The sequence below is a fragment of the Pelmatolapia mariae genome, linkage group LG15, assembly GCF_036321145.2.
Source record: "Pelmatolapia mariae isolate MD_Pm_ZW linkage group LG15, Pm_UMD_F_2, whole genome shotgun sequence".
NCBI lineage: Eukaryota > Metazoa > Chordata > Actinopteri > Cichliformes > Cichlidae > Pelmatolapia > Pelmatolapia mariae.
The window spans coordinates 39393993-39417194 of NC_086240.1; the positions used below are offsets into that span (position 1 = coordinate 39393993).

General features: G+C 39.4%; 1 protein-coding gene across 6 annotated transcripts; it reads right to left on the reverse strand.

Moving 5' to 3' along the window:
- Positions 1–281: 281 nt before the first annotated feature.
- LOC134643900 (afadin- and alpha-actinin-binding protein-like) lies at positions 282–10987 on the reverse strand. Of its 6 annotated transcripts, none has more exons than XM_063496587.2 (14): positions 10888–10987; positions 9396–9510; positions 9025–9176; positions 8580–8783; positions 8271–8381; positions 8003–8138; positions 7797–7872; positions 4849–5029; positions 4543–4693; positions 4092–4228; positions 1936–2106; positions 1698–1815; positions 1367–1499; positions 282–1262 (listed from the first exon to the last, which is right to left on the reverse strand). In XM_063496587.2, the coding sequence occupies exons 2-14, from the start codon at positions 9412–9414 to the stop codon at positions 1127–1129; spliced, it is 1725 nt and encodes a 574-aa protein (XP_063352657.1). In that variant the 5' UTR covers positions 9415–9510; positions 10888–10987; the 3' UTR covers positions 282–1126. The 6 variants fall into 6 exon arrangements, with proteins under 6 accessions (XP_063352657.1, XP_063352659.1, XP_063352656.1 ...); XM_063496589.2 differs by having other exon boundaries at positions 1418–1496; positions 1936–2109; XM_063496586.2 differs by having other exon boundaries at positions 1367–1496; positions 1936–2109.
- Positions 10988–23202: the final 12215 nt, after the last annotated feature.

Sequence of the window (23202 nt, forward strand, 5' to 3'; positions counted from 1 at the left end):
AGTATTGATCTGATACCAATACCAGCATTGGTATCGAAACTATTTGGATCAATCCGTCCACCTCTACTGTTGACTTCAAATGAACTAGTGATTCAGAAACACACACACACACACACACACACACACAAAAAAAAAAAGAAACACACACACACACACACACATAGTGATGTCCTAAAGTCAACAGAAGTTTTGTATGCACTCATTTTGTGCAAAGGAAGAACACTGAAACACACGATGAATGATGCCGTGTTTAGTATACAAAAACAAGTGTATTCTATTCATATAGATTAAGCACTTTATTTTACCTCTTAATAAACACACCCATTGAATCGCTATAATTATTGGTGCCATGGTATTCTTTTTATAGTTCATTTTGTTTTCCAGTCTCAGTCCACCACAGAGGAATGGGAACCAGGAGAGGCAGTGATGATAAAAAAAAAAAAAAAATCAGTGATTACTTTACTGACAGAAGTCAAATGACAGAAACCTTTTGTGTCTGTAAAACTATAATGAGCGTGAACATGAACATGTCATTTAACATTTGAGAGGTAAATTATGGCCACCTGTCAACACAAAGCTCCTAAAAGAAAAGTGACATTAAAGAAACAAATTGTTTCATGACAAATCATATTAACATCACAGTGGTCTAAAGTCACTATCTTCTACATAATATGTAAATTGTGCAAGATGTTACATTCTTCCTATTCAAAAGCAGCAGATATACTACCTGTTATAAACCTAACAGCAACATTTACTGGAAAAATGCAGCTGTCACTCAGTCACATTCTCAGTGTTGTAAACAGAGAGCCGGCATACTTGATTTGATTTACCCAGTCACATATTGCATTGAATCAGCAGCATCTAAATGTAAGATATGCCAATTCATGATTTACAGTACCATAAATAAATAAACTAACTACATACTATATGCAGTACATTAATACAGAAGAAACCATCAGATCCAGCAAACCAGAACGTCACTCTTAACGCTCTTTCCTTCTTAAGCTGTTTAATCATTTTACAGTCCATCTGTGGGCCTTTGGCCTCCACCCATCAGACGCATATGTGAGACATAAACACTGGACATTAATGATAAGTCTGATTCAAGCGATGGGAGTTTTTGGCTTCAGATGGAGCTGTTCTTCTCCTGTGAGAGTGTGTGGTCCTCGCTGTACTCCCACTGTTGGTGCTGGACGAAAACATCTCCACAAAACATGCTCGATTCCTCCACAAGTTCCTCGTTTGTCTTTGGTTGCACTGAGCTGCAATCACATTGAGGGGAAAACTTCAAATTAAGTTCATGCAGGTACATTATGCCATGCTTATTAATAATTCAGAAATTGTGGTACACATAAAGCAACCACACCTGTTTTCTGGGATAAGGCAAAGCGTGGAAGCTGACGTGAGCGGGACACACCTGGGTGTGGGGGAGGCTGTGTCTGAATGACATTTGATGAGCTTTTCTGGAGCCACCGTCGCAGCCGCCTCTGTTTCAGCTGCTGGGAAAAAAAGAGGCTGATTTAATGACTGCTGGAATTGATGGAAATTACTCATCACTTAAAAAGAAACTTAGTCATAAGTCTACTTGGATATATTTTCCTTTTTTCAACTCCTGTTAATATGTAACATTTTCAAACCATCTAAAGCAACTGCTGCTCTTCATTTTAGGGAAATTGATAGAAAACTGAGAGACTCACATATCAAAAAGGCACTTTTAGATTTTAACAATGGGGTTTTCTTTGAGTCTGCAAATGGACTCAAGTTTAAAAACTGGTGTTTGAGCCATGTTGCTCGATCCTCCTCAAAGGCCTTCCTCTGCAAAATGAACCAAAAAAAAGGTTTTAAAAACAGTTCAAACATCTTAACTAAAGTCAGTAACCTGTCAGATGCACACAACTTTGCACAAGATCTAAACTAATATTTGTTTTTAATCACCTCGTGGCTCAGTCTGATGGCTGCCTCTGTAAAGTTCTTCCTCTCCCTCTCAAAGATCTTCCTCTGCTCCTCCAGAGTCTTCCACTCCTCCCCGAGGCGCTCCTTCTCTTGAAGCATGTAGCAATTGCTTAGCAGGGATGCAGTTTCCTCATCACATGGAGAGCTTAGCTGCTGCTATAGGAAAGAAAGGAACGTGGATGGATTAATCAACAATTTATCGATTATTTATAGAACAAAATGAGTTTCAACCAAAACACAAACAACAGTAAATCAGGTGTTCATTACAGGGTAACGTGAGAAGTAGCAGACATCTCTGATCCTGTTTTTGGTAAATGCATATTACTTTTCACTAAACACAGATAAATATCAGGGCTCTAGACTAACTTTTTGCCATGGGCGCACCGGTACGCCTAACTTTAAAAAGTTAGGCGTACCGGCACAAAAGTTAGGCGCACTCAAATTTTTCAACCGCATCGCTTAACACCTCAGTTTTACATGTGCACTTTTTGGGGGGGGGGGGGGGGGGGGGGGGATTGCTGTCCATACAGACAATATTCATTTCTAAATTATTAACTAACAAACTTGTGCTTAAAGTGCTTTGTCAATATTGTAGAAAATGTTAAACTTAATCATCACATCGGCTCCTCTGACGACCTGTTTGCTGCTGCCTGCTGCTGAAAGGCAGTGGGGAGAGGGGACACTTGGGCAGTGCATTTATTGCAGCATATAATGTGTTTCCTGGATACACTGTGCTTTTTCAGCATTCAAAGATTGATGACACCATGTCAGAGCTGGCTATGAATTTCAGAAGGATCATAACAAAAAAGTTATCAATAGTTCTTTTCTTATTACAGCTACATCCACTTCTGTCGGGCCTAGGCTGCTCACTAGGGCTGGGTATCATCACTGATTTCTATAATCCATTCGATTCCGGTTCTCAAAGTCCTGATTCGATTCAATTTAGCCTCAGACAGTCAGAAATATTATAATTCTGATCATTTATCAGTACTGATACATGTGAGACTTCATCAGAATTGTGAACATCACAGCAGATGCCTTTGTGTGAAAGTAACTGAGAATAAAACACAGAAAAACATGAAGGAGATTTTCCTGGCCTGGCTTTTTATAGCAGATAACCTTAAAAATATTCTGCAATTTTCTGTAATTTTGCACAATTTTACAAAGTTTAAATTTCTTCAGTATTGAACAGCAGAAAAAAATAGGCTTTCTTGTCCGAGGTCATTTAAGTGAAAAAAGAAAAAGACAGCGCTGTAAACAACGGTAGACTGGTGGGTAATAAGCGAATGAATAATGCAGAAAACAGAGATTTGAGACAGGAAACTGTTCTTGAAGTACAGAGAGAGAGAGAGCTGTGCATGAAGTGTGATTTTTATCGTGGTGGAAGCAAAACAGCAAAACTCATGACGACATTGATCAAATGTGAAGCGTAGTTTGCTGCTTCTTTTGCTGCTGGCTCGGCGAATTTTGGTTGGAGAGACAAAACCTGCAGCTCAGAATCAGCGCAAAAAGACGTAAACACAGCGCGGATGGTGGGCTCGGTGAGCTCCGACGGCGTGTCCGTCTACGGGCCGTCGGGTGAGAAAGCCGAGAAAGACAAAGCTGATTCTGATGCGTCGGGTCTGTGTTTACGTCTTTGTGTGGAATCCGTGTAGCTGCTCTCATTTGCTGTTTGGTTGTTGTTGAAATAGTTTTGTGAGCTTTAATCTGAGAATCTGGTGTTTCTGGCAAAACACAGTTATATTTAAAAGTCAATTCAGGATTTAATGAATCGATATCGCTTTATTCAAGCTGCTCACCTCCAACTGCACTTTCAACTGGACCACGGCCAATCAGAGAGGTCCCGCCCCTGACTATCTCTGATTGGTTTAGTCCACGATAGGGGCATAATGTGTGTCTGTTGTTGACCACACGGAGGGTTGCAGAGATTTTTTGGGGGGTTTTTTGTTACCCGAACAGTTGGTCGCACTGGTGCGACCAAATATTTTTTTTAGTTGTACCATTAAAAAATTTGGTCGCATTTGCGACCAAATTGGTCGCACTCTAGAGCCCTGAATATTAAAGACACTTTCTCTCTCTGTGCAAATTTCAGCTTGACCTTTTAAATCCACAAAAGCTCAGGGCTAATTCACCCGTACCTGTAGGAGCTGCTGCTGTGTTTGAATAAAGTCTTTGCACTGCTGGATCTCCAGCTTTAGTCTGTCCATCTCTTCCTCCTGAGTCTCTTGTGGAACAGCATCAGTGTTTTTGCTTTCCACCATCTGAACCAAGGATGCTAAGCAAAAAGCCCAAATAATTAATCAGATTTAAATGCGTCTTATAAATACTGAATTCAACAAGAAGAAGGAACAAGAAGTAAACATCAAACACAAAGTGACAGAGCCGCTGTATATAAAATATTCAAACCATACATTATCTTTCGCTTCCAATCAGCTCATAACATTTCTTGATTTTAACAGACAAAAAAACATAACAGGTCCATGTGTGAATACTGACTTTTAATTCTTTGAGCAATCACAGCAGAGGCTTCAGTTCATAATTTAAACAATTATTTATTAGTGAGGAATCGTTGATGTCACAGTATTTTACCTTGGCTGTCCAGTCTTTCGACGTGGCTCTTAAGTCTTCTCCACTGGAGACGAATACTGTTGGTCAGTTTCTCCCGGGCCTGAAAGCAATAAAGCTCGACACTTTCCTTACTGGAATCGAACACCTCTTCCTCTTCCTCCTCTGATGTGGCCTGGAGTGAATAAATAAATAAAACATTTTTTAGTCTGCTGGTAGCACATCTAACAAACATTTTTGAACGACTAAGTGAAACAGAGACTCTTCCATCCAGCTGGAAGAGTCGCAAAAGAAAAATACAAAGTATAAAAAAAGGTGATCAAACACTACCTGTACGTCACTGTGTTCAGGTTTGTCGCTTTTCAGAGCTGGTTTTCTTGAACTTAGAATGGACATCATGTCTTTTTTCATCTGCCGCAACACTTTCCTCAGCTCTGCATTTTCCAGCACGAGCTCTCTCTGGCGAGCGTCATAGTCGCTCAGCAGAGTCTTATACATTTCCCCTTCATGCCTTATGAAGAGAAACACAGGTCTCTTATCAGTTAGACAGTTGCGCTCAATTTAAGAGGAAACATCCAAGATTAGTGCCAGCCAATGTTCCCTCTAAGCTGCGCGCGTGTGCAGTTGCGCACTGCTGGCACGGTCTCTGCACACAGAAAATCTGTGTTGCGCACAAAAAAAAATCTACCCTGAATTGAAATTAAAATAAATATGTTAACAATTCTGTTTTGCAGTGTTAGTCAGTAAGTGACTGGCTGCTCCCGTATGGGATTAGAACGATGCCTCCTTATCCCATAGTCCAGCCAATGATGCGATTCACATTCGTATACGCAGCTAATCAACGTGGTTGACAGGCTATGACAGCGTCCTTATGTGCCGACACCGGTGTTTCAGCTAGCAAAGCGGCGTGGCTGATGTGGAGTGAAGCCACGTTAATGACAACGTGTACAATCATTGGAGATGTGAGCAGGACAGACGGAACAACTGATGGAAAAAGTGTGGACTTTATACCAGTTTTTAAATTGTGTTGATAGGCCACGTAAAACCAGAGTTATGATAAAAATATCTGCAATGTTTGGTTTTCTTCCTGAATACTATCGTTGTTTATATTTACTGCGGGAAGAAAAACTGCGTTTTATAAGGAAAACGCTCGAAAGCGCTCTCTGCCTGTGAGCAAAAACAAAACCAAAAAACCCCAGCCTTTCCTATTGGTGGAAAAATGTACCATGTGGACCAATCAAAAAACGATATGGCAACATGGCATTTAGTTGTTTAGGAAGGGGGAAGTTTTAGGAGTGACGGCGTGTTTTGAGATGTGAGAGATTTGCGACGTTTAGCGCAAATCTTGTGTAGTTAGTGTGTAGTTAGTGTGTAGTGTAGTCAATAGTTTTGTTGTGTGTGTCAGAACAATGAGGCGACTGCTGAATGTTACAGGTGTTACAGCAGTGATACATCTCCTGTTGTCAGGCCTGCAGGTATCAGGCTGTTGTTCTCCTTTATCTCATAGTGGACAGAAATTATTTTTTGGAGTGGCACAAATAATTTGTGTGGCATCAGATTTGATGCAGAACAGCTGATTGTTCTGTAAATAGTTTGAAATGTTTATTTAAAAAAAAAACAAAAAAAAAAACGCCTTGGCTGCATTTTTAGGTAAACAGCTGCAAAAAACTTTGTTTGCAAAACTCAGTTACTTTTTTGAAGAAGTAACTATATAATTAATTGCCCAACATTGGTCATTATATCCTGTATTTTGCAGACAGAGTCACAGGACTCTCTCCCAGACCACAGACTCAGACTCATAATACAAGTCAGAGCTTTATTTTAAAAAAAGAAAGAAAGTTGTGTTTTCAAAATTGGAGTTCAAGTTATTTTTACTTCCAATAGTGTTAACATACTACACAGGTCATGAACAAGATTTTTTTAAATTTTCATTGTCAGTGGGCTAAAGCAGTTAATTAAAAGTAGTCTAACATAAATGTAAATGCTGTAATTTGATTATTTTAATAAACCATGTAACTTGGATGGATTCGATGCTGGCGTGACCACAGTGCACACGTCTGCTGTTGCTCACAGTGGTCCAAGGGACCGCTCAGGGAGTTTGTGTGTTCGCTCAGACACATGAAAAATTAGAGGGAACATTGGTGCCAGCCATGTTTGAGGTTCATGCTGCCAAAAATGTTCATTAGAGCAGCGGTCCCCAACCCCCGGGCCTCGGACTGGTACCGGTCCGTGAGTCGTTTGGTACCGGGCCGCGAGAGTTGAGGCTCAGGTGTGAAATGTATGGTTTTCAGGGTTTTTATCGGTTTTCAGCATTATTTTGTTATCGTTTTTATCATTAACTCGGTTTTCCTGGGTCTTTTCACGTGTGTTATGAATAAATCTTCTTTTTATCAGTACCGGCACTAGTTTTATTTTGTTGTATTTATCCGCGACACCTTATTGCCGGTCTGTGAAAATATTGTCGGGCATAAACCGGTCCGTGGCGCAAAAAAGGTTGGGGACTGCTGCATTAGAGTGACCTAGAAAACTGACAAAGGCACTAATCTGCTTCTTGTTTGAGGCTCCAAAGTATAGTGACTAACATAGAGGAGTTTCTCTGATCCAAAAAAGGTTCACCTATATATCTAGGGTTCTCAGAGTGCCACTGGCCACCCTTAGTACCATTTTATGCAAGCAACAAAGACGATTGAGCAGAGGGGGGCACTTCTCTAATGCCAACTTTCCACTCTCCAGTCATCTTAGTCACACAGCTCTAGACACCAGTGTCTCTAGGCGAGTGGTTATTGGAGGTTGCTGGCGAATAGGTGAACATAATCACAAAGAGGTATGCAGTGATACACCAAAGACCACCTTATGATTAATTTGGTCACTAGAAGATAGCCATGGTTACTGTAGCTGTCATGCTGTCTGCAAACACTTGCCAACTACTCACCGAGTGCTAGTCAAACTGTGGAAGGTGGAACACAAACTGGAAACTGAGAATTTTGACATTCAGAGTAAAAGTTCTGCCTCGCCACTGCAACCAGTAAATTAAAAAAAAATGCAACTATTCAAGAATTAGTTGGAGAATATGCATTTTCCCCAGTCTCTAGGATCATGTGACTAAGGCAGTATAAGACTGAACCTTTATAACTTTGACACATACAATCAATACTGTCAAGAAATAAAAGCATCTTCACACTAACAGTTAAATGTTAGTAATTTAACTTGGTACCCTAAATTGATTCTTTGCAGTCAAAACCCAGATTTGTACTGACATATAAAAGAAGTGAACTTACTTTGCTTCTGTCTTTTCAGTTTTCCAAAGGCTTCTCTTCCCATCAGCTCTCCCAATGTTGTTTAATACATCAATGGCTGAAAAGCCAGGAGAACAAATGTGGGAAAATAAGAAATTCTGAGACTCGAAAGGAAAGAATTTTCACCTCTCACACATAAGACACTGAATTAACTATTGATGCAACGAATGATGTAAAGAGGATTTTACCCTGTTTCTTCTCCTTTTTGTCAACCAGCAGCTGATTCAGTCGTTCCTTCAGTTTGTTAAATTCTCTTTCCTTCCTTTTCATCTCATGATTGTACTGGCTGGCCCGGCTTGCAATAATGTTCTGAAGCTTTTGAACCTAGGGGATTGTGAATAAAAGAAACTGTGACTTCTATTAAAATTGGCACCCTTTCTCCTGAAACCCAAATACGAGGCCATGAAAGCCACAGATTGGTTTCACACTGTCTGTGGCAGCACTTAATAAAAATACCTCTTCTTTTTCATTCTTCAGACAGCTCTGCAAACTTTTTGCTTTCAGCTGTAGCTGCCGTTCTCTCTCAAGAAGTCCCGTGTTTTCTCTTTTAGAGAGTTCGAGCTGCTCCTAAAAATAATACAATGGGCAGAGACTCAGTAAAAGACCAGAAGTGTTTTGGAGAGCTTAACAAAAGGATGCACATCACAATGTAAAGTTGTTTTTTCAGAAATAAAAGGAAGAAAAAAACTCTAATGCCAATTCACCAACAGCACGTTGCTTTATTACAGATAATGCTACCTGTGTTTTTCAGGTGAGCTAGTGTACCTTCAGACGAGTGATGGTGAGCTGCAGGTGATCGATATTGCTGCTAGATTTAAGCTGCTCCACTTCCATGCTTTCAAGGGTTCTGAGGCCCCGGCGCTGCAGCTGAATCAGGTCATACATGCAATTTAGCACAGCCACAATATTCAGCTCTGAGCTGTCGCCCGACTCTGTCCAAACTGGTGGGAGGCCAAGAGAAGATATTTCCTTTAAAGGCAAAAAAAAAAAAGCAAAGGGAAAAGTGTGAAGGAGGACTGACACAAATTCATCTCTGTCTTTTGTCCCTGAAAACATGCATTCAAATAAAGATTTTCTTTAAAGGCTAATTTGTTTTAGCAGAGAAAAACAAGTACGAGACAAACCCAGGAGACTGCAGTTATGTACACTTTACATTTCAATAGGGTACCTAACATCAGTGACAGCTGTGGAAATGTGCAAGGCTACCAACCTGATTGATGTGTGACAGACATTGTTGGACATTGTGCTCTGTGCAGAAGGTACTGAGCATGTAGGAGTTTCTGTGCAGCAGCAGTGATGATTGGCTAAACTGTCTCAAGGGGGATGCTCCATATTCAACAGAGCTGCTGCGACCGTCCTTGACTTGTGGAGAAAGAAAGAAGCCTGTTAAATATTGTACATTACTCTACGCTGATTCAGTGTCTAACAATACATTTATTAGGTGTCACTAAAAATGGCTTTTATCAATCATATTTATCAATTAAGTGTTCTTTACTGCAAAGCTGAGGTCGACATTCAGAACTGAAGGTACAACACTGCAGTGATATATATTCAGTGGCCTTTAAAGACGTCAAAACTCACCCAGGGAGGACTCTGGCATGTTTGCAGTGCAGACCTCAGGCTTTGTCTCTGGATCATCTACTGCATTTGCAGGACAGGCAAAGTTTGCCACGGGATCCACCTACGCAGCCTGCTCCTGAAATAGACGATCAGATTAACAGCAGCGATTCAACTCGTCTGGATTACAGGGATTTGGGAGGCAGTGGTGAGAGATGGAGGCATGAAGCTAGAGAGCACGGTCTGAGGATAAGTGATTTATTCACTTATCAGTGGCAACAAGCTACACAGAAAACATACAGTGCACTCGCAGTTACCCCACAGTGTGTTTATTTAAAAAGTTTAGCTTCAAATCTAACGATGTAGCTTTTGTTATCAAACCACTGTCAGTGCAGGCTGAATATCTAACAGGTTACACTTTGGGACACAAGAGATCATCTCATCTCAATGTGCTTATCAGCTGATTAGACTAATCCCAGACAGACAACATGCTTGTTTGTCTGCAGGCAATCACCTTCAAAAACACGAATGAAAAAAATAATGTGAGGAAAGTATTTCCTTCTAACAAAATAAACAGTGTGCACTGACACTACTTCAAACATACAACATCCTTTTACAGCGCTTCACAAGACATCAGCTACTGTACCAGAGTGAGACCTAAAAATATTTATCTTACTCAGACATTTTTCCCTCTTATCTGCATCTGTTATGAGAAGTGTGACTTTTAGGGGACCTACCTTTGGTTTCAGTGATACTTAATCAGTCTGCAGAAACAGATGGCAAGCCTTCAGCCACAAAGCCTGAGGAGCATGGGCCCGGCTTATATAGACTCAACAAGTATTAACCTTCAGCTCATTAAGTCACCATTCACAAACTGAGTCCTGGCAGAATGTGTTTACAGTGTAATGGTGAAATAATATAAAATAGTCACTGAAATTTTAGACCGCATCCTCAAACATGAGAACTTGATGGGATCACAGCAGAAACTAAACTAAGCCGCACTGTTTATGTTTACCGGGTGGAAGCTAAAGCTCTCTGTAGTAAATCTTTCCTTCATATAATAGTATAATATAATATAATTAAAAGTTCAGCTACATCCCTTTATAAAATTGGCAGCTATATTAAATTAAAAACATCTCTAAAATTAATTAAATTGGAAATGAAGATTATTGGCCGTTTGAATGAAGGATTTATTACACCATAACTGCGTAGTCGGTGTTCCTAATTTAGTGGAAACTCAAAAATCCCAGGTAAGTAAAGTGTCATCCAGTTACGCATTATTTTAGCTAACGTTAAGGTTTGCCGATGAAATTAAATAAACAAATAAAGCATAATAAAGCAAATGTTATTCGGGTTTCTCACCAGCCGTCAGCGCTGAACTAACGTTGTCCACGGAGCGCTACCACCTCAGTGAAAACAGAAGCCGGAGGGCTACCACAGCCGGACGAACAAGTTGGGTAGCCGCGACAGTTGGTGTTTTAAATGTTTACATCATGAGGAAACAAAACTTACTCACCTTACGATGCAATTTGCAACGTATTTCTCCAATGCAGCTCGCACCAGACCGCCTCCTTGAGCCCCGTCGTTCCTAATGACAGTGTACGCCACCGCAAGCACTCCAAGCACAGCGCTAATTGGCCCACTCGTTGTCTAGCAACCAAACATGGCTTATTGTGATTGGCTCTTGGCTGTAAAGCGTTTTATCTGCTTCAACAGCAAGTATTTATTTTATTTTTTACACTTATTATAATATACAATGTTAGTGATATATATATATATATATATATATATATATATATATATATATATATATATATATATATATATATATCATTATTATTTAGTAATTTAGTGTTCAGCAATAAGAGGGAAATTTAAATATAGAAGGAGCACATTTTCGTGAATAGTGGGATTATTCTGTAATCAGATGCATTCACCATCGTAAGAACAAAATTATCACTTCACATTAACTTTAATGTCTATAGGAAAAGTAGAATTAATACTCCAAATTGTAGTCACAGTGATCAAAACGACAAAACAGACATTCTTATATTACAAAAGCAATGTTTGGGTCAGACACTATTTTTGTAATATATGATATACCCAATCCTGATTAAGTGTTAATCCTGATTAATAACTAAATAATGATATATTTGTTCATCCTATTGTCCTATCTGCATATTTGTTCTCTAAACAGCCTGCAAGGACACAGCCTTTTCACACACTGGTTTTCTGTAGTTTTAGGAAGCAATCAGTCACTCATTGAAATTGGGACCAAGGTTATTATAGCTAACTAAAATGCTTTTTAGTTAACTATAGTAACCGGGTGAAAAAGGCCGTTTTGTTAATTAAACTAAAACGTAAAAAAGGCTTTCAAAAATAAAATAAAATATAAATATAGATATAAAGAAAATATCTTTAGTTTTAGTATTTGTTGGTTTGGTAACCGTGTTATTACAACTAATAATGCCCAATGAGGCATTGATGCACATGTTTATTGAGACTTTGGATGTCTACAAGTCTGTGAGTCAACTGCTTTCAAAAAGTTCTGTGTTTTTATTATAACACCTGTACTGATTTTCATAAATCTGGCATAAGCCCTCTAGACAAAAATAAAAGCTAATCTTTTAAAAAATAATAATCATATTTTTTAAACACAGAAACTAATTTAAAAAAGTCAAAATGTCAAAAAATAATAATGAATAAAAATTATTGGAGAATTCAAAACTATCACAACTCTAACTTCACATTAACTTTCAAATAGAAGATTCATGCACAACCTTTTCCCTGTTGTATTGAGAGAAAGAAAATGAGAGTGGCTGAATGAGAGAAGAGAGTCATATTGCAGAGTGTCTCCCCTTTGAATTTTAAATAAAGCCATTAGGATTTGATGGCAGAGAGTAGCAGCTGAGGCTCCATCTGAGTAAGACATCAATGTCAGCTCTTCAGCCCTGTCCCCCGGGACCGAGATGTTAACCACTCCCCGGTAATCATACTGGCACCACCCACATAAAAAGAGGTTTTAGGTTACCATGTGAAAAGAAGCCAGAAATGTACAAGATAATGGGAAATGAGTACAAATATCTGTTACACCCATTTATATTTGGAGTGAAGTTTCCCTGGCTTTATAAATGTGTTTTCCAGTCAGTTTCAAATATGACAGAGGCTTATCTGTTATTATAGCATCCATTTCCCTTCAAAATACATAAAAGATCAAATGTCATGGTATGCAAGAAATACCACCATAATTAGGTTTAACTTGGGTGGGTTTAGGGATCCTCTTTGTTCATCGAGATGCCACAAAAGATCCAATCACTGCAGCAACGACGCTGCCAGTGGCCAGGAATGTGCTGAAGATCGCCCCCTTCTGGAGTGTTTGTAAATGTATTTCCCCACAGAAATGCACACGCGAGTAAAAGTTGAAAAAGAAATACTATGAGTCCTGATCAGACCTGTGTGCAGGGTGACTGAATCCCAATAAACTAAGCAAACACTGTGTTTAGGTAAAAAGAAAGCTGACGTTTGTTCTCGTGGTTTCATTATAGTCTTTATATTATTTTTTATCTGCATGTCAGATTATTTTTATGTACAGTCTGATTTATGACATGGTGCACAGTAGTTTGTGTGGTGAGACTAACTGTTAAAAGGATGATGGATGTGCTTAAGAGGACCACAGGAGCAGATTGGGGGATCTTCATCTGTGTGTCAGGATTGATCTGAACTGTGGGCCAGACGCACTCAAGATCCAGGGCCATACTGGGAATCTCTCCTCTCCAGCATGATTGATGCCACTTTCTTCAAGGACCCAAGAGACTGCCATGGAGGAAATACAGGAACAGCTCCACTAACAATTAGACAATCTCTGACAGCAAACTGATAAATTACCCTTTAGATAATAAATCTTTCAGACGTATTATTTTCAGATTAAATAATATCCACTCGGAAACAAGCTCAGTGGACACAAAGCTGAAGTAAACAGCATTGTGTCCAATGTTGTGCAGCCATTAGCTTTGGTAGCATACCTGCACAAAGACTTCACAGCTGACGGTGCTTTCACTCTGTATTTGGAGCAATAACTGTCTCTAATGTTCCACCAGATGGCAGTGAGTACATTTCATTACGTCCTTAAATCCCAATTCAAGTGTTGGTTTTTTTGTTCATATGCTTCACTGTGAAATGTGCACAGCGGAAATACAAAGTAGTAGTAATACAATATTTTACTGTTCCTAACCACCTATTATATAAATATAAGTTCTGCTGGCCTATATATATTAGTGTGTTCTCTTCTCATAATCCTCATTAAAGCAGTGTGGACCCTTTCCATCTCTCCTCATTGTTTTTCTTACAGTATATCAATCAGTCTTCACTTTCTCTTGAAGAAGATCTAGTGGACTTCCTGCAAGGACACCAGATGTTTCCTATACATCTCCATCTGCAGCTGAAAAAATATCCAAAGAGTCTAAAACTCACAGAAACCCAGATTTCTTAAAGATAACAGTCTGTAATTATTTCAAATGTAACTTTCTTTTTACCAGGTTCATCATTGTGTTCACAGGGCTGACTGTGTAGGGGTTCATCTTTTCAGGCATCTTCTTTACATGCTTCGTAGCATTACCTGGGCTTCGTTGTGACCAACACCCCTTAATGAGCTGCTAAGTTTTACAGAGAAGAAAACACTGAGTGACTTATAACAAATCAAAAGTTAGAATTTACAAAAACATACAGTCATGTGAAAAAGAACATTTTCATAGGACACTGTGCAATCATCTGAACAACTAAACTCTATAGTTAAATAACTTTTAGAAGAATTATTAGGAGCCATAACTTGAAGCAGTTGTTTTCTGTATGACTTTACGAGTCTCTCACATCACTGCAGAGGAATTTTGGCCCACTTTTCTGCACAGTGCTGCTTTAGTTCAGTTAGCTTTGTGGGCATTTGTTTATGCAGAGCTCTCTTAATTTTCAACAACAACATTTCAGTTTGGTTTTCAGTCATTCTGTTTTAGATTTGCTGCTGTGTATTGTTCTCTTGCATGACCCACTTTCAGCCACTTTTAGCCTTTGGCTATTGGACAGATAGCCTCATATTTGACTCTAGAATACTTTGGCATACAGAGGAGTTCACGATAGGGTCAAAGACCACAAGGTGTCCAGATCCAGCAGCTGCAAAATCAGCCCAAATCATCACCCCTCCACCACCATGCTTAACAGTTGGAATGAAGTGTTTCTGCTGATGTGCTTTGTTATATTTTGGCCAAATGTGGCGCTGTGCATTAAGGCCAAACATCTCCCTTTGGTCTTGTCCATCCAAAGGACATTGTTCCAGAAGTATTGTGGTTTGTTTGGATGAAACTTGCAAACACAGACCATGCTGCAATGTTCTTTTGAGAGAGAAGAGGCTTTCTCGTGTGAACACTTTCAAGCAAGTCATACTCGTGCAGTCTTTTTCTAACTGTACTGTCATGAACTTTTCCATTTAACATGTTAGCCGGAGCCCGAAGAGTCTCAAATATAGCTCCTGGGTTTGAGCACTGCATGGTCTGACCTTGGGGTGAATTTTCTGGGAAGACTGTGACACTGTGTCAACACACCGCAATGCTCCAAACCAGAAAACTGTCAGAATCTCTGCTTTTATAAAGGCGCTCATACTGATAACCAATTAGTCGAATGTATTTGATTATCAGCAGAAAGCTGCTACCCACCCTCTTAATTCCTGTGCAAACACTCGGGGTAGCGTTAGTTTTTCACAGGACAGCATAGAGCACCGTGAAAACTTTTCACACGACTTTAAAATTACCAGCTGCTTTGTTTGTACAAAAATCATATATTCCCAGCTATATTTGCACATGTTACAGACCTCAAAATAGTGTTTGGGGACTACGACAGTTATTATCTGTCTTCTGCTTTGAGTTCAGGCGGCGGGAGGGGGGGACGCCACATCCTCAGTCCCTCAGCCTGTTCCTGCTGGTCACAAAACAAAGATCAAAAGGATGCTGAAGGTTGTAATCTAGAGGGCTATCATACTTGCTGAAATGAGGTCAGAACAAGCTGCAATCACAACTACAGTCATGGCTGCAGAAAAGGCACAAAAAAAGAGAACATGATTTTTCACTGCAGACAGATTCAGTAACTAAATCTAAGTCTTCAGCTTAACTATACGGAGTAACTGCATGATCCAAATACTACAATAATCCAATTTTGCTGCTTTAACTACCACTAACTGCTTATAGTGTGTCTCTCTAAAACACCGATACACATCTGCTGCTGATGTTGTGGAGCTGCTTGCCGGCAGGACCTCTGGAGTTTCGTATATGAGGTTTACATGCCCTAAATTAAAGCTGTCAAATTTCTCCTTTCTGCAGGCACAGAGTCCACAATCTGAGGCCGAACACAGAAAAGCACAAGGGTTCAGTGAAGTAGGACGATGCTGCTGTTGTAGGGTGTGGGCGTGTAGTGCTATGACTCCTATGAGGGCTAAGGTGAGTAAGTGTGACTACTGTAACACAAATTGTGTGTTTTGCCAGTATAATCATGACTCACTGTGTAATTTATGATGACATATTGTTACCTGTTACAGTTTCAAGTGTCTCATGAAACATTTTGTGCTGGACATCCTACGGGTGATACCGGTGACAAACAAAAGCCTGCAGGGAAAAGACATACCAGTACTAGCATTACTGAGAAACCAGTATGAGATGATCTGAGATTTTGAGTTTTGCACATTTTCTTCCAACCAAAGTTAGCAACACACCCAAACAAACACAAAAAAGCCTTCTAGCTAGCATTTCATAATGCTAAGATGAGGAAATTTTGAAAGGAAGGTTTTCTCCCTGGTCATTCAAAATATTTATTAGTATTATTTAGTAGTATTTACTAATTTTAATGACTGACATAAATTTCTAATATTTCTTATAGCAAAGATCATTTCCACTATATAGTCTGTATCTGTAGCCATTTGTAGAATTTTTTTTAAAGTGGCTACATGATTATTGTTAAAAGTAGATTGAAAACATAATAATAGTAAATTATCAGAATATTGTAAATGTGAGTTTTTCCCACTTAAAACCAGAGTTAATAAGGATGTCATCGTTCAGCAGGACATAAGCCAGGCTTCCACTGGGACAGTGCATTAGCACACAGTCCATGAACATGCATGGACTGGGACTGGTCCAGTTACTTGGCCAAAATAAAATGACATCAGTTATGTCAGCAATTTTTGATCCTTCTTCTTCTTTTATCTTGCACTGGTGTGTCACATGACTTCTCTTTTCTGCTTGACAGGATAAAATGTTTAACGTGGACGTGTTTAAGAGCTGCTGTTCTTCTGTCTCTGCAAGACAAGAAGGTTTTTTACTTAAATAGTGAATATAGAAGACGAGCTCAGCAACAGCTGTCATAGTACAGTATATTTGTATAATGACGAGGGACCAATCAGGTGGGTTTTTGCCAGGAATAGATTGAAATAATTAATTACCTTTAAAGAAATAAATTTAAATGGCAGGATTCACTATAATGCTGCTGTGCTGCTGGTTATACTTAAGATTGCTGCTACAGTCTGCAACAGTCCTTTTAAGGTTAGTGAATGTTTCTGACTCACTGGTTTTTATCTAAATTTTAAGAAGAAGACAAAGAAAACATCTCACTATATATCAGGCTGTGTGAAGCCTTGTTTGAAGGAAGTGTTGACCCCTGCTGCTTTTACATTGACGTGATCTCCAAATCCTGAGAGGAGTCTAGTGTGTGTGGATGAAAAATGCTCTTATTAAAAGACAAAAGTCACTCATCATCAATATGAATAAAAACTCAGTATGCAAAAGATCAATCAAGGTCTATTATTTCACACTTTGTTCTCTTTATGCTTTTGTAAATAAAATTCTCAGAAGAAAGTTAAACTGTTGAGTTTCCAGTGAGTTGTGTTTTCTGTGGAAATGCATGTGTATGTGTAAATTGCATCTTTGAGACATTTTTACCAAATATTATGATCTTGTAGTTGATGATCCAGCTTTCAGCCCAAAACATCTTCTGTTTCTGGTACTGCAGCCACTGCAGGAAGGAGAAGAAAAGATAAACATCAACACATGAGTCACATGCATTTATTTGTGTGTCTGTGTGTTTGCATGTGTAGTGCACAGCTTGACCACCATGGTTAGGATGAAGTCATCGCTGAATGGGGTGACTGGAAGCCCAAGGCCCACCTTGACACTGATGAAGATTGGGAAGAAGGAGAAGAGGATGATGGTTGTGTATCATATTACTACATATAACTACTTTGCACCCAGATAGTTTTTCCACTGGGATCTTTATCTAACATGGCCCTGCTGTATATAAATGCATCATAACTTATTTCTGTACCATATTTTGTGTTAATAGGCTACCAAACAACAAGCAACTAATTGCAGTAGAGTAAAAATACAAGTGGCGTAAACACAAACGCTTCAAAACTTAAATACAGTCTGGAGTAAATGTAGTTTTCTAGCAGTGAATGAAACACACTGCACGTCTACTACATCCCCATGTTCAGTCAAAATCATTTGTTTTTCATGCAACAGACAGAAACTTTACATAAATCTGCATTTAATGTGTTTTTGCTGTAAAAACTGCTGGATAAACATTTAATAAAACTGAGATAGACATTAAAATTACACTCACTCCCCACTTTCTTAAGTATTCCTCTTTACCTGCTCACAAATGTAAATATCTAATCAGCAAATCACATGATAGCAAATCAAGGCATTTAAACATGCCATCAGTGTCAAAGGTTTCTGCTGAAATCCACCAGAATGAGGAAGAAAGGTGATTTAAGTGACTCTGAATGCTGCATGGTTGTTGGGATTTTCCCACACCGTCTCTAGGGTATACAGAGATTATCCCGAAACTGATAAAATGTCCAGTGAGAGGGTGAAAATGCTTTCTTGCCAGAGGCCAGAGGAGAAAACCAGACTGGTATGAGATGATAGGAAGGGAGCAGCAATGCAAATAAAGCAGATGTGCTGCAGCAGCAAAAGATCACACCGGGTGCCACTCCTGTCAGATAAGAACAGGAATGTTAGACTCCATGTCACACAGGCTCACCAAAGAAGGTCGGAAAAATTCCGCCTTGTCTGATGAGTCTTGATTTTAGCTGCAACATTCAGATGGTGGGGTCAGAACTGAGCATAAACAACATGAAAACCTTGATCTTTCAGTTTTGTTTCAATGGTTCAGACTGATGGTGGCAGTATAATGGTGTAGGGGATTCTTCTCAGTACACTTCAGAGCCCTTTGGACCAGATGAACTTCATTTAAACACCACACCTGGGAATAGCTGCTGACCGTGTCCGTCCCTGTACGACCACAGTGTGCCCATGTTTTTATGGCTGCCTCCTTCAGGATAATAAGCCGTGTGACAAAGCTGAGATAATCTCAGACTGGTTTCTTGAACATGACACTTAAATGGCCTCCACAGTCACCAGTTCTCAATCCAGCAGAGCTCTTTTACGATGTGGTAGAACAGGAGATTCACGTCATGGATGTGGAGCTGCAAAACCTGGTATGGATGTATAGGTTTATTTTCTAATCATATTAAAAAATATTTTCCCAGAATATTAAAAACTAATCCCATGACTCAGTAGGTATGACACAATCCAAAGTATGCCAGCTTCTAATCTGGTACAAATATGCAGTGAGTAGGCTGTTAGACGACATGCCTGAGCAAATGAAAACATGTTCTCACATTGTTGCATATCTCTGTGAGCACGTGTGTGTTTTTTAAGAGCTGCATTTTGTCAGTAGACATAAAAGTAAAATGTCGTCAGGTCTGAAATTCATGTTACACAACGTCACACCGGTCCACAACACCGGCGTAACATAAGCAGCGCTTTTTAGTAGTTTGTTTGTGCTGCTTTACCTTTGAAGTCCAGTATTTCTGAGTCATCCTTCCTGCTTTGGTTACACTGTGAGTCACTATTTTTACCACTGTCAGACACTCAGTGGTCACACAGTCCACCTTGGGTTTTTTTTTTTTCAACAGACAGTTTGCAGAAGTGCTCCTCCAAAATGTGCTTTCACTCCTCTACACTAGTTGTTCACGTCTGCAGACATGTGGATTCATTCATAAGTATCTTCCACCAGAGCTGCGACATTAGATAAAGTTATGATGCTTTGAAAAGGAATCTAAAAGGTTTTTACACAAAGCATATTCTGGGTGTGCCAGCTGAGAGAGAGTCAAAGAGAATTATGTGCTTTATCACTACAATGCTTCGAGTCTTGCAGTTTAAGCCATTCACAACCGTACGCTCGCAGTAAGTCAGTCATTAGAAAGTAAAGAGAAGCACCACACGAGCATTTAAGTACCAAATATTTTCAGATGAATCCTGGGGAAGCTGTTAAGTCAGACTCAAGAAGATGATGTTTCTGTATTATTTCTCTTGGTTATAAAGGAAGTTAACAATGCAAATATCTGTGTGTGTGTGTTTCTGTCAGTAATATAAATATATGAAATATATTAGCAGTTAATTAAACAGATAATGAAACAGCTCAGCATTGTCATTATGATGTGCATCACATATTGTTGTGTCAGTTGTGGCCCCTGATTTGATACACGAGCAGTTTGTGTCATTAGTGTTACTCCTGTGTGACAGGCTCACGTTCATGACAGATGCTCGGACGCACTACTAGAAGTGAAAGTTAGCGCGCGGTCAACACGACAGTCTGTGTGGGTTTTTCAAATGCAGAAGCGCCACAAAACGAAACAGAGCTGAAACTCCTCACATGTGATGTTGTTATTGCTTGTTGTAGAGCTTTCTCTGAATAGTCACCTTTTATATAGATGCTGTGTGATTTTTCTAGTATTTGTGTCCAGCTACACAAATGTGTAATTAACACAGGCGCTTTCATTTTTGTCTTTCCCAGCAGCATCTCTCAAAGTAACAATCACTGATTCAGTGTAATGCCAAGCATGTGTTTGCATACGTATGTGTGTGTTTTGGGCACGGCAGATCTTCACCTGAGCTGGAAAATCCTGTTTGTGACGTTGCATTCGTAGGAGTCTGAAGCTGTAACTGTGTGCATGACACTGAACTCTTCCCCAATAGCTGCTGCTACTCGTGGGTAATGTACCGAGGCCTGACTTGTGACAACACATGGGTTTGTCTCCCGAGCATTTGCATTCAAACAGTGTAAATACGCTTGAAGGCAGGGATACTATATCCAATATTTGCACATTTCACAAACAGATATGATTTATAGAGGCCCTAGTTTCTCTAAAGACACTGAAATTCCTCCTTCCTTTCCAAACCTGTCATAAACTTTGGAAAACAGCAAGAGACAGAGTGCAAGACAGAGAGCTGGGGGTGGACAAACGTTCATAGGTCATTTGGTTTGTTGATCAGCCAGCAGTCTGATCTACTTTGTTGAGCACTGTGTTGTCCAGATCCTAGCAGACACGACAGCCACATATGTGTAAAGTGGAAATGTTCATTCATTTAAGACACATCTTTAACTCTGCAAAACTTAGTTGGTTCTGAGCACCAAAAATAAAGGAAAAAAATCAGCAGTGGGCATCAACAAAAGCACTCTGCTAACGCATTATAATAAAAATCTCTACACCTTTTGAGAGGACAGCAAAAGTAATTGGGTTCCTCAGCATTACACAAAAGCCTGAACATTGCAAACTAAGTTGCCATACTTGGTTACAGTCTGTCATTTGTGTTTGAAACAGAGTCTTAAATAAACTCAGGCAGGCTGTGGCCTTTAAATGATGCTCAGTTGGTACCAAAGGGACCAAGTGTGCTAAAAAAAATCATTACATCACCAGCAGCAGCCTGAACCGTTGATACAAGGCAAGATGGATCCATGCTTTCATGTTTTGTTTTGTTTCATTCATCATCCAAATGTTGCAGCAGAAATTGAGCCTCGTGGGAGCATTTTTTGAAGTTTTCTTCAAAAAATGCTATGCTCCTGTGAACGCTGGCATCAACAAGGCATTTTCTCTCAGGTAACAGGCCAGTTTTAAAGATGGTTGTGTGGGGAAAATCCCAAAAGATCAACAGTTTCTAAAATATCAGATAAACCTGTTTGGAACCAACAACTCGGCCACTTCCAAAGTCACCTAAATCACCTTTCTTCCTACAAGTGTAGTGTATGTAGCCATACGATGTAATTTGCACTTAATTGCAGTCAGACAGATGTATTTAATAAAGTACGTTGAGGTTCTCTCTGGATGTGAGAACCATATAAAGTGAATACGTGACAAACCTTTTATTTTTATCTTTTGCTGATTTATGCTGAATAAGTCTGTAATCTGATTTAATTTTGAAGCTGGCCTTCATATGCGATATGAGTCCTTATTTTTAGAGCAAAAGGGACGATTTATGCAACATTTCCCATCTGTGCTTACATCTGTTTGCCCTAACATTTAGAATAAACCAAAAGATGGCATTTCTGAACATATGTGAAATTTAATTGGCTTTTCAAGAAGGCATAATTACAGCACAGCTGTAGAAAAAGACTGCCACACCACGCAGTTAACAGTTCATGTTTTTCAGAAGGTTGAACCAGCATGACAGTCAGCAGGAATTACAGATCTACAGAGGACTCTGCTTTGGTCATACAATGTGCGCTGCCATGCAGCATCATGTACATGCAAACCACATGACCCGAGTCAACCCATATCTCAAACAACTGAAACGAAACTGGATGCCATTTACAACCTGAGACAAGCTATACATGTACCTCTTCTGCTTCTGCAAAGGGCAATACATTCAGACCGCCGTGTGAGGTTTTAAAGCTTGAAAGGATTTTAATGCAGTAAAAACAGTACATCCGGCTTGTGGAAAAATAAAAATGGCTGTGGGTTTGTGGTTGCTAAGAGTACACAATAGGCTTTCGTTTCAAGCATGTTGGTTTTTGTAAATTAGAGGGGAGACCTGACACTTAAACAGGGCTTTTGGGGAGAACAAGAACTACATCTATAATACACAGTATCGAGTGTTTACTTTGGAAAGAAAGGAATTTACATCTCTATGCACAGAAATCTAGAGAGTGGGTTTGAATAGTTCGCTCTTACTTCAGCCTGCATTTAATGATTATTATTAACTGCCTAAATCTATACTTAATTCATATTGTCCAATTTTTACAGTGCGATCCACACAGGATTTACTTATTTTTATCAGACTCGTTGCCCAATAATATAATTGACTGGAAGAGTTTAGTGCTTGAGGCCCATTAAATAGCCTAAACAAAACAAATCATCCCAAAGTGCTCTCAAGCTGTGGTACTTCATTACAGACGGTCCTTTTAGCGCTTCTTCTTAGTGCAATCAATTCTGCAAAGGTTTATAGTATTATAATCAGTCATCACTTAGCATTGATCATCTGAGTTAAAATCTATAGACACTTTGCTTCAGTCGAACTGGATTTTCAAGCATTGCATGGCTTGTTTTGACTGGTGTAGGTGCCAAATGGGTGGTGTGTGCAACATTTAACAAGACTACAGTCTAGAGTCAAGCTGGAAAGTCTGAAAGTTACAGTATGACAACTGATCACGAGTAGGAAATGAATCCCAGCAGCAAACTTTATGACAAACTGATGGTTGTTAAGAGACTTAAAACCACCAAAGTCAGTGTAATGATGTCAAGGCGGGGGGGAGCATATTTACCACCATTAGTCCTCTGGAAATGAAGATAACGCAAAAACAGACTGACCAACCAATCAAGTAATATTTCCATGAGCCTGCTGTCATGGCTGAAAATATAAGAAATGCTGAAAGATATAAAAATGTATATATTTTACATATTCTTCTGAAATTAACTTAAGGTTTCTATATCATGTCATAAAAGAAATATTGTACACAT